The sequence below is a fragment of the Lepidochelys olivacea genome (assembly GCF_965140295.1).
Source record: "Lepidochelys olivacea isolate rLepOli2 genome assembly, chromosome: 3".
NCBI lineage: Eukaryota > Metazoa > Chordata > Testudines > Cheloniidae > Lepidochelys > Lepidochelys olivacea.
Window position 1 is genome coordinate 12161620 of NC_140413.1, and position 12550 is coordinate 12174169.

At 46.5% G+C, this 12550-nt stretch overlaps 1 protein-coding gene across 3 annotated transcripts in view; it reads left to right on the forward strand.

Moving 5' to 3' along the window:
* The window catches only part of PKHD1 (PKHD1 ciliary IPT domain containing fibrocystin/polyductin), a 433326-nt gene that overhangs the window by 74912 nt on the left and 345864 nt on the right, over positions 1-12550 (forward strand). For all 3 annotated transcript variants that reach the window (XM_084623857.1, XM_084623855.1, XM_084623856.1), the window contains exons 30-33: positions 1444-1639; positions 2135-2202; positions 4512-6137; positions 7896-8039. In XM_084623857.1, the coding sequence (XP_084479983.1) occupies positions 1444-1639; positions 2135-2202; positions 4512-6137; positions 7896-8039 (2034 nt within the window). The remainder of the gene's footprint in view (positions 1-1443; positions 1640-2134; positions 2203-4511; positions 6138-7895; positions 8040-12550) is intronic.

Consider the following 12550-nt stretch of genomic DNA (forward strand, 5'->3'; position numbering starts at 1 on the left):
GATATTTGTTTGTCAAACTTTCCTGCTGCAAGGTGGAAAACTGAGCAAAGGACACTGCCCAATGTACTATGGATGGGTGCTTGATTATGGTTACATACTTTTGAATTGTAGTTGTGGTGTTTTCACCAATGAATGCTGGATTCCCTTTCCCTCTTTAATAAAAGTTTTCTTTTGTTATACACGGATTCAGTGCTTGTGGTCTGCAATGCAGAGTTAGGTCGATGAAAGGCAGCTTATGTTGATCTAACTATGGAAGCGCCCACACTTAAATTTTGCTCCCATTGAATTAACTACCCCACTATGCCAACTTACTAATGCCACTTCCATGAGCAGCTTAGAGTGAGGGTCGATGTAGTGAGGTCGATACAGTGCCAACCTAGACACTGTGCTGCTCATGTCGACCGTCACTGGCTTTCAAGACCCTTCCCACCATGCCCCACGCCGACAGTACAATCGATACAAGCGCTCCTGGTGAGGGTGCGCACTGATGACCCAAGGAGCAAAGTGTAGGCATGCACAAGCGGCGTAAGTACCGAGGCAGCTGTATGCTGATGTAAGTTAGGTCGACTTAATTTCGCAGTGTCGATGTGGCCTCTGAGGCGCCCAAGAGTGGTGTTTAGTTTTCCCAGGTTACTGGATGGGGGCTCGAGCTGGTTCTGTTTTGCTTTGCTAAGAAGAATCTCTTTTTGCTGTTGACTCCATCTGGCAGAAGAGTTACATTTACATATAGAATTGGAAAGTACCTGCTTCAAACTCTGCTCAGAGGGGCCGGTGGCTGAGAGAAGCTTAGTTCAGTTCCTACTGCCTCATTAAAGGGAGTGGCTTCTCTTTAGAATGAAGGTTATAAAAGCCCCCAGATTGAATCCTAGCTGTGGTAATGCACTGGAGAGGCATCTGCAGAGACAGAAAGATCAGTGCCTGACTAGGAAGTCTGTGTTTATTAGTTAAGTGGGCTGGGCTACCCATCAGTAGACACAATGACTATCTGAATCAGACTTGCTTTATCTAAGGGAGCTGGATAGCACAGAAGAATGTTAATGGAATATTAAACTTTTCAATTTTACATAACTCAACCAACCTCCACACCCCAACCCCAGCAAGACTATTGGCTAAGTGGCCTTTGTGATGTAGGTTTGGTGGTCACAGTCCAGTTGCTAGTGCAGTGGGAAGGTGTCAACATCTCAAAAAACTGCCACCCCAGTTGGCAACTTGACTAGAGAGGCAAAGGGATGGATGGGGGCCCATGGAGTCTAACGTTCACTTTTCTAGAAGAGGCCCTCTAGCTCAGGGTTGATGCGAATGGGCAGGACAGTGTGCCAAAGAAACTTGCATTGCCACAGCTTGTGTTGTGAAGAGACTTCTCTTGCTCTGACACTTGCCAATGCACTAGATTCACGGTATCAACAAACAATTCGACTGCTTCATGTGTTCTCCTTTCCACAGGGCACCAGTCACTCCAGATTAGAATATCATCATTTGCAAATTGTACGGGCCTGGATGTACAGGTCAAAATTGAGGACACAGTAGCACAGATCCAAGCACGAACAGCCTATGGCGTCGATGTAGAACTGCCTGCTCTGGCAGATGGATGGTACAACCTTTCTGTCATCATCAATGGCATTGCAATTGGCTCACATGGGTGAGTGAATGTGCTTGTTCCCTCAAGGATGTGAACTTCATTAGCTAAATTCTACTTGGGATTTTAGGGTTAACGGAAAAGCAAAGATAACATGGGCTCGGTAAGAGAGCCCGCTTGCTAAGAAAGAGCTCCGCTGTATGTTTTATAAATTATTAGCAATTACTACGATCCTGATTCAGGAGTGAATCCCTGTTCTTTAGTCCCACTGCAGTCAGTAGCACTATGCACTGCTTCAGTAGTATTCGTAATACCTGTCCCTTCGTGTTGCTCTGTAGGGACCCTGACCAATTAGTTACATGCCTGGGCTCCAAGGGGAGAGAGTCTTTGTGGACTGGAATGATAATGACTTGTAAGAGGGCACCTGGGAGGTGGCATGGAACCAAGCAGGAGACGTAGGGAGGCTATTCGGGGATCTGGCCAGGAAAGGCAAGGGGAGAAAAGCATGTGGGACAAAAAGGAAAAGTATAGGACTGATCCTGTGTTTATGTTTTGCAGAGTTGATCCATTCATCCAGTACACCACCGAGATCCTCAGCATAGAGCCCTGCTGTGGCTCCATTCTGGGTAAATACAGCGCTTAATTTGCAATGGAAGAGGTGCTGGGGCTCAAGCAAATTTTTTTTTTTTTTACTTTCATAATTTATGCGGCAAGCCCAGAGGTGCTGGAATTATGAACTGCCGAGCTTGGAGGTGCCGGGATTTAGCCCTGGCACAAATTAAGCACTGGGTAAATAGCATCACCACTTCTGGGGGCCATCAAGGACTCCTCTCCCCTCTGTGACTGGGAAGGACGTCCAATTTCACATCTGTTCAGATGACGGCATTTGTAAATGTGTGAACCCTTATTATGTGGACTTGTATTGACAGGCAGCAGCTGCCTGCCAGGAACTCTTTGGGTGTGTGTGAGTGTACTGAGCAGACCACCTGTGGATTGTCTGTCTAATATTGGAACAAGTTGGCCATAGGGTTGATGACAAGATCCCCTGTCCTTTGAATTTGTTTCTCCTCATGAATGAACCAAATGAACAAAAACCACTCACACTTGAATAACTGGTGCTGGCTTTTTCAGTCCGGAGATCCCAGGGTGTAACATTAAATGTGCATACGTCTTTGAAGTACACGGGGAGTCCCACTAGGACTAAAGCTGACCATAAATCTTTGCAGGGTCATGGAGTGTCTCTATTGCTTTGCTGTGTAGCAGATATGGAGGCAATGAACATTTTAAGTTGTAGACAATTAAGTTGTAGATTTTGCTCTGTCTCACACCAGTGTAAATCAGCAGTATCTCCACTGAACTCAGTGGAGCTCCTCCAGTGTAAATCTGGAGTTAGGAAAAGGAGAATCTGGCCCTAGTGGGTGAGAGGGGATGCACAGTCTTGTGCTTGAAGTGCAGGACTGGGAGCTAGAAACTCATGGATTCTATGGATTGCGTTAGCCAAATCACTTAACTCCTCTGCTGGCCATAATCATAGAGGGGCTCTGTGTTGATTCATTATTTACAGTGTCAAATATTATTCAGCTTTGAGAGCTGATGCCAACTTAGATATAGCAAAGCCCATCAAACTGGAAGGTTTAATCATTAAAAACGTGGATTGTAGAATAATTATCTTTTTAGAAGTAAATTCAAGGTTTAAGAAAAACTTGATTGGTTACGAATGATGTTCAGCTCCAGCTGCATGCCAGGCACGTTACCGATGAATGTGGAGACCGGGATGCTACCCCACAGAGTGTACTATCTTGGGATCGGGATGCCTCAGAACTAGTGTTGAGCGAGAAAGCTGGCCAAGTCATACTAGTTCCACTTTGTTGTTTTTTGAGAGGACCGGGGTTTAGTGACTTGACGAAAAGATGTATTAAAACTTTCTAGAAAGTCGCATAGGATAGCCAGTGAATAGTCTATAGTCCAGGGCCACCTTCTTTAATTTGGAGGAATATCCCACACAGTAACTACAGGCTGCAGCATGGGATGCACCACTTTGAAGTCAGTGGAGGCTGATTGGCTCAGGATGGAGTATGGCAAGCTGGGATATGGAGTTTCATATGGTGCATCTTTGTATTAAAGAGGACAGTAGTGGCAATCTGCTCAGTTTTATGCCATTAACATGTGGCCTCTTGATGTCATGGCAGGTTACCAATACAGCCTTGAATTGGGCAAGATTTGGGCACACCTTGCTATTGGGTCCTCCAAAAACTGTCATGTTAATGGAGCTATCAACAAATTATATAGCTCCTAGGGAGAGCTCTCTTGCTGAAGCACTTGCCAAAGATCTTTGCTGTGTTTAGGCTTGGAATAAAGGAATTTAGGCCTGTGTTATAGCAGCTGAAAGTCTGAGCTCACCCCACTGATTTGCTTAATCCTCTTCCTAGCAGACAAAGGGTTAGCTTTGGTGATGTCTGCACTGCAGTCTGATATTTTTCCACCACTACATGGTCTTGCATCACAACCTCATGTGCAAGTTAGTTCATGCCACTCTGCACAAGGAGGAGGGGCAAGCCCATACTCCAGGGATGTATAGCTGGAATGCAGCTGCCAGGCAAACAGTGATCACAGGGTAAAGTGCCCAGTTTTGAAGAATCCTGTGCTTGGCAAACCTGTCCTTAGAACGCAGGAATTAGAATTTTTCAAACTCTTGCTGCTCTCCCCATGTTAAATTGTTAAATGTTACACACTGGGATGCAGTGGTGCGGGAGGGCTCAATGTAGGAAGCAGTGTCATATAAACTGTGGCGATCAGGTGCCAATGAACTTCGTTTTAAGGGCAGAAGAGGCTGAGACAATGCAGCTGTAGAAATCTAAATGGAGTTTCGCCATATTAGAATTCACTCTGAGCTGATTCCATGGTGCTAACCATTTGATTTGATCTGTACCCCTAGGCGGAACAATCCTCACAATCTCTGGAAAAGGCTTTAGCCAAAACCCTTCCCAGGTTTTAGTCTTTATAGGCACGCGAGCATGTGATGTTACCCACTTGGTGGAAGAGACAATATGGTGCCAGAGCCCACCGGCTGCTGATTTCTCCAATATAGAGTCCCAGGACATCTCAGCACTAGTGGGGGTGTTCATTGGTAACAGATCCTCTCCACTCCTTCCCTCCTGGAGCTTCCCAAAGAGGAATATCACCTTTACTTACCAGATGGCTTTGACTCCGGTAGTTACCTCTGTGGAAGTAGAAATGAAGAATGACAGCCTGTGGCTGGGCATAGAAGGAATAAATATAACTGGTTCAGTGGCTAAGCTGGGAGACTCTGAATGTGAGCTGGAGTTTCAATGCGCCAATGAATCCATAACCCTTTCTCAATGCTCCTTCCCACTGAGCACTCTGGAACCTGGGATCCATCCCATCAGAGTCCTTCAGAAGCAGCTGGGCTATGCCAACGTGACAGCTGCACTGCCGAACTTTACATTAGTCCCAAAGGTAAAGGCCATAATTCCATCACAAGGCTCAGCTTGTGGTGGGCTGTTGCTCACTATATCCGGTCTTGCTCTAAAATCCAGGAGGAATTCAGTTCATGTGAGCCTGACGGGTAACTATACTTGTGAAATCCACAGTGTGGATTACAATAGGATCAGCTGTGCTCTTCTTCCAAGGGAACCTCCTCTGGGTGACTGGTGGTTGCCTGATGCATCTCAAGTCCTTAATGTCACAGTGACTGTAAATGGAATCCACAGCGTCTGCCTCGCAGACTGTGCACTCCACCTTCTGAAAGAGTGGACCCCTAGAGTAGATGCTGTGGTCTGGGAGATCAATGGGACATTGTCATCTCTGCTGATCAGAGGCCAGAGATTAGCTTTGGCAATTGATGAACTTGTGATACAAGTGGACAACTGTGCCTCTTGTAACATAACTTTCTGGAATGAGACCACCATAAAATGCCAGACAGGCAGCCTTTCCCCAGGTGAGCACAGCCTTTCTGTGTCCAACAGAAGAAGAGGGCATGCTTGCTTCAGCAGGGATTCCCATATCTTCACTGTCATTCCTTGTGTGCTCAAATTTTACCCACAAAATTTCAGTACCAATGGTGGGGGCCTTCTTTCCATACAAGGGGCAGCACTGAAAGGAAGGAACAGCACTTCCATTCTTGTTGGGAACCGACCCTGCCTCATTACAGAGGTCAGCTATGTGGTTCTCCGGTGCTCTGTTCCTCTGGGCAATGGAATCCATGCTTTAGCTCTAGAAATAGATGGCATCTCCTACCACCTTGGTGAAATAAGTTACAGTGAAGAGTTCACCCCCATTTTCCTTTTCCTTCGGCCTCCGGTGGGTCTCCTTTTAACAATGACCGTGTCACGGATGAGAGGGGTGGAAAGAATGCACGTTTCCATTGGTAACTCCCCCTGCACCAACATCACTGGCAATCACACCACTTTGCAGTGCTCGGCTCCCAGGCTTCCTGCTGGAGAATATCGGGTCTTTGGCGGCGACTTCCTCCGAGGCTGGGCTTCATCAAACTTGACATTCACCTCTCAGCTTACTGTCACATCCACATGCAACAACTGGGGTAAGTGCATGAGTGGCTCTGGATGACTGTCTCTGGGTAATAGCAGTGACAGAGATGTCACAGTTTGTATTTGGAGTTTGTAAGAAAGGAAATCACTAGTGACCCCTCCCCCTTCGACAAACGCACCAAAATCTAGAGTATCGGGGGAGTGAATGTGGCCTGATTTGTTTCTTCCACAGACTATGAGCAAGTGTCCTGGCTGGGGGTCTGTCAGCTGCTCACATGCTAAATTCTCTTGATTTTCAGGAATTGATAATGTGAATTCCCACAGTATTCTTGCCAGCAAGTTAAAGAAGTATGGGCTGGATGAATGGACTATAAGGTGGATAGAAAGCTGGCTAGATCATCTGGCTCAACGGGTAGTGATCAATGACTCCATGTCTAGTTAGCAGCTGGTATCAAGCGGAGTGCCCCAAGGGTTGGTCCTGGGGCCGGTTTTGTTCAATATCTTCATTAATGATCTGGAGGATGGCGTGGACTGCACCCTCAGCAAGTTTGTAGATGACACTAAACTGGGAGGAGAGGTAGATACCCTGGAGGCTAGGGGTAGGATACAGAGGGCCCTAGACAAATTAGAGGATTGGGCCAAAAGAAATCTGATGAGGTTCAACAAGGACAAGTGCAGAGTCCTGCACTTAGGAAGGAAGAATCCCATGCACCGCTACAGACTAGGGACCGAGTGGCTAGGCAGCAGTTCTGAGGAAAAGGACCTAGGGGTGATAGTGGACGAGAAGCTGGATATGAGTCAGCAGTGTGCCCTTGTTGCCAAGAAGGCCAATGGCATTTTGGGATGTATAAGTAGGGGCATAGCGAGCAGATCGAGGGACGTGATCGTCCCCCTCTATTCGACATTGGTGAGGCCTCATCTGGAGTACTGTGTCCAGTTTTGGGCCCCACACTTCAAGAAGGATGTGGATAAATTGGAGAGAGTCCAGCGAAGGGCAACAAAAATGATTAGGGGGCTGGAGCACATGAGTTATGAGGAGAGGCTGAGGGAGCTGGGATTGTTTAGCCTGCAGAAGAGAAGAATGAGGGGGGATTTGATAGCTGCTTTCAACTACCTGAAAGGGGGTTCCGAAGAGGATGGCTCTAGACTGTTCTCAATGGTAGCAGATGACAGAACAAGGAGTAATGGTCTCAAGTTGCAGTGGGGGAGGTTTAGATTGGATATTAGGAAAAACTTTTTCACTAAGAGGGTGGTGAAACACTGGAATGCGTTACCTAGGGAGGTGGTAGAATCTCCTTCCTTAGAGGTTTTTAAGGTCAGGCTTGACAAAGCCCTGGCTGGGATGATTTAACTGGGAATTGGTGCTGCTTCGAGCAGGGGGTTGGACTAGATGACCTTCTGGGGTCCCTTCCAACCCTGATATTCTATGATTCATGGTCTGGAGCATAGGGCTATGGACCTGCCTAGTCCCAGCTCCCTTTGGGGGTGTATTTCATCCCCCAGGGTACATGGAGGAACCAGCAGTCCTTAAATTTTGTCTCTGAGTGGGGTGTTAAAGGTAGTGCAGCATCACAATCACCCCTCACCCTCTGTAGAGCCGTGCAAGATGCAGTGGCCAGAGATGATCGGGCTCCAAGTATTAGTTGTGGATAACTGAGGCACTTCTCTGATGGCCTTTCCCTTACCCATAATGCAGAGTGTAAAGGCAGATTTTGAAGCCCTTGTAAATTGAGGCTGCAGTTCCAAGCTGGTCTCGTTAATGGCCAGTCATGAAGCTCTGTTTTCAATCCCTTTCTCTATTCTCTTCCTAGGTGGCCTGGGTGGAGGGGCAATGTGCATGCACGGCACTGGGTTTGCCCCAGGAAACACCTCCGTGACCATCTGTGGCGCTCCCTGTGAAATGCGAGGTGACACCACGACGACCTATGTGAGCTGCCTTGCCCCACGCATGGACGGTCAGTTACCATGTTGGGCTCGATAATGAACCCGCCTAAAATCTATCCCCGACCTCAAACAAATGTCCTGGATTCCCATTGCAAAAAATCCCAGCGTGAATTAGGAGAGGCAGGGGCACCTCTGATGGCTCAAAAAGTGCCATGGAGAAGGGAGAGGAGCCAACATGGCAGTGGCCACCGCATCCTGACCCTCCTCCAAAATCCCACTGATGTCCATGGGAGTCTTTCTATTGATGTCAGTGGGCTTGGGTCAGGCCCTCTCTGGAAACACCACATGCTCCCAGCTTTGTGTGTGTGTGAGATGTGATAAGAGATGGTATGTGGCTGGATGATAGCCTGTCTCTGCAGCATCATTCCCCTGGGAACAAGCCAGCAGAAGCACCTGCACCTTCCTTTTCTCTGTGGCAGGAGGTAGGGAACGGGGTGGGAGGAGACTATGGCATGCAGGGTATTATTACTGGCACTGCAGTAGCTTCTACAGGCCAGGGCCCCATTGTGCTAGGCAGTCTACAAACATATGACAAAGAGATGGTCCTGCCCCGAGCGGCTTACAATGTAAGTACCCCCAAACTACTCTAAGGGTAGCCCAAAGAGTAGGTTGGAGGGGCTAAGTGAGTACCATGAGATCTGTATGTAACATGGACAGACCCCGATCGTTGGTGGGCAGGTTCGAACCTGGGACCTCTGGAGCTAAATGCCACATGGCTCTTAGCTAAGGCTGTAGCAGACTACATAATCTCTAAGTGCTCTCCATGCTACGAGAGGGGACAGAGCACCACACCCAGGATGTGTGTGGGTTACATACTTTTCCTAGCTGAGGAAGCGTGTCCGAAGCTTCAGAGACTTTCTAGTTGATATCTTGGGCAAGCCCTGACTTGTAACACTGACAGACCCTGGTCATCGGGGCGTGAGATTGAACCTGGGACCTCTGGAGCTAAATGAATGAGCCTCTACTGCATGAGCTAAAAGGCACATGGCCCTTAGCTAAGGCTGTAGCAGACTCATTAATCTCTAAGTGGTCTAGGAGCCACTAGAGGGGATAGAACACCACACTCAGGAGGTGTGTGGGTTACATGTAATATTTCTTTAAATTCTACAGACCTTCCTGAGGTCAAAAGTCCATGGCCTCTGCTCCTCCATGGATCTGTAAATCCCTCCCACCCTATGGGGTGATGCTATGAGAATATCTGTGACTACCAACCTGTGGAATTCCCACTTTGCCTCATCCTCTGGGTTTCTCTATAAGCAATCTCAAAATATAAACCAAACCAAAACTGTGTGTGTTTGAATATGGGTGGGATGAACCTGAGATACTGTAAATAATCACTTATTTAAACAGGATTTGGGAACAGTCGTAGGAACTGTCCTTTAAGCTCTGTCCTGGGAACTGGAATATCTCATGTTAAAAGACTCAGTGCTTGAATGAGGGAAGGGGGAGACTGGTTATTTAAGAAAAAGAAATAGTCTCAATCATTTTACTGTATTTTATTCTGTGAAAACATGGAGAATGGTGTTTCTAAATTTATTGTGCTTTGGACCATGGCTGAGGTGGAGAGAATATGCTTGTCCAGACAATACTTCAAATGGGCACTAGATGTCAGCAAGTGACTGTATCAAAGAGTTTCTTCATCATTTAGTTTGGGGAATTGAGTTGGGTAGGTTGCACTTCCCACTAAACAGACAAATAAGACCTTTCCTTGTTTATTGCTTGGCTCTTCCTGAATGACGATATTTATTTCATATCCTACCCAATATGCTGTTGAGAAGGCTAACTTCTCTCTTTCTCTCTCTCTCACCTACCCTCTACCAGTGATGATCTGTTACACTTAGAAAAATATTTGTTTTTTCTGGTCAAGAAACAAACTAAAAAACAAACTCACGCTAGTTTAGGGGCAAGTAGATATTTGCAATGCTGGTATAGGCACATAAACATAAATATATAAATGTTTGTAGACACAAACTCAAATGCGTTCATCTCTCGCAAACATACCACAAATGGTAAAATAGCTTGATATTCATATTTTCATTAGAATTCTATTTGCAGGTTATATTTTTAGATAATAATTGGCCTGCCAAAGATCTTTTTAATCTAGCCTCACATCTGCCGTTTACTTTGTGCTGTTCTCTGGGAGTTTTACATCTGTGATGTGCTGGCTGGCCTCTACCAGCTAGACTAGTGAGCTGTTGACATGCAGAGTTCCCTTTTGCTAGCCTCATTCGCTCAGCAGAGAGGTTCCTAACCACTGCAGTGGTACAGAGAGACAAGCTGTGTACAGAGGCCTAGGGGACATGATTTTGGGGCCTTTGCTACACTTCAGTACAGAGGCACGTGCATGCAGATTAGAAGCATGTTTGATGTTTCCTGGCTGTGCTCTGTGCCTGGGACTGGGGAAGTGGATGTATTCCTCTGTTACATCACATCCTGTGCAGAAATACCTCCCCTTCATGTATTTTTATGTAGACTGCACAAACACAAAAAAGTGCCTTTGAATGATTCCACCAACTGCAAATATTTTTTTTTAAGTCATGGCATGTGAGTTTCATTATATTTTTAATATTTTTCTTGCTGCTTATAGACTCATAGATATTAAGGTCAGAAGGGACCATTATGATCATCTAGTCTGACCTCCTGCACAATGCAGGCCACCGAATCTCACCCACCCACTCCTGCAATAAACCTCTCACCTATGACTGAGCTATTGAAGTCCTCAAATCTTATCTATCTAAAGTACTTATTTGTGAGAAATCATGGGTCTTGAATGTGGGTTGATGGGTCCCCAGGCAGTCCTCGGACTGCTGGTACCAGCAGGGAATGTGGACTGGTGGGTCCCAGTGCACCAGAAGCATGGACCACAAAGCTCCTAATTGGAGGAGAGGCCCGGCCTCTCTGATTGGCTCGGTCTCGCTCTTTAAGCCAGAAGGAGGCACAGGAAGTTCTTGGAGCAACTAGGTGAATCTCTAGCTGAGTGCTACATGAGACCTTGCCCTCTCACCTGATTCTTGATCTTTGCCTGGTTCCTGCCTTCCTGCCTTGTTACAGATCCCTGCTTCTGTGCCCCCCGCCCCCACCCCCGGCTACTGTCTCCAGTTCCAACCTTTGGCCTGGCTCCGTCTCTTGCTCTGACTCCTGATCTGGTGACTACATCTGACCACCACTGCTCTGACCACTGGGACTGACCCCCTACATCCCAGTCCATGGCAATTTGCTTGGACAACCAACCTCTCTGAGCAGGTCTGGCTCTTTATGCCAAGGAGTGCTGGCTCTGCATGAGCCATTAAGCCCCTCCAGATGGATAACCAAGCCATGCAGCACAGATTTCGCAGCTGATTGTCAAGAATCGGGCACTGCAGGAGTAAGTTTATCATGCTAGCAGACACGTTTGTGCAGCCTACAGTTGAAAATGAACTGTCTGAGAAGCCAGTAGGCTGGAGAAGCTGAGTTTAATTAACCCCATGTCAGAGTGAGATCTTATATAGCAGATGATCTGGACACCACAAAGCCTAAAACATGGTGGCAGGGGTAATCAAGTCCTAGACAGTGGGGAGGCCCTTCAGAGCAGCACTGCAGAGGGCAGAATACTTCTGTGAGTACACAGTTTGCTTTATAAGACACAGCTGATAACAGAAAAATGGAGGGTCTGAAGACTCTGGGGACATTAAACCTGCAAGCAAAGAATTTCACTCAGGTGTGGAAGAGCTGGAAAGAGGCATTTAACCTCACTGGAAGATAAAGAAGATGCTGTGAAAATAAAACTGTTTCGTTACCTGATTGGAGAAAAAAGGAAAGAGGTCAGTGAGACTCTGCGTGGAAATTTCCTGAGCTCCGCACACCTAAAAAGCAATAATGGGCTGTTTTGGTACTCTCTCTAACCCCAGGAAGAATGAAATGGTGGAAAAGTATCATTTCTTGACTTGGGATCAAGCAGCTGGAGAAGATATAGATAGATAAAGCACTGATTTAAAAGTGCTAGCAGCCAGATGCAGTTTTGGAAATATTAAAGCTTCATTGAGAAGAGACTGGATAGTGTGACCAGATATGAGACTCACAAGTATGAGAGCGGTTGCTGAGGGAAGCTGACTTGACTTTGCGGGAAAGTTTTGTCCACACAATACATCAGAAAGGGAAATCAAAACCAGATGCAACATCAGTAGATGACAATGCTACAGACACGTGCCAATACTGTGGGAGAAAACATGAAAGACAGAAAGAAAAGTGTCTAGCTTGTGGGGAAAAAATGCCATCTCTCTGAAAAATTTAATCATTTTGCAGCCAAGTGGGTTTCTTTCCCAAAGAGAAGAAAAACAAATTCAAGGTACACACAGTAACTAAAGAGAGCAACAGAGTATGAGGACATTGTATGAGTGACCAAACAGATGGTAAACACAGTGCAAGAAGACCCTCGTAAGCACCAGAAACAGTTGTATGCAGCCAGGTTATTTGGGAGGAAAGTGATACAATTTCAATTAGATTGATTGGGATAATGTTACAACTCGTGCCACAGTCTGGTGAA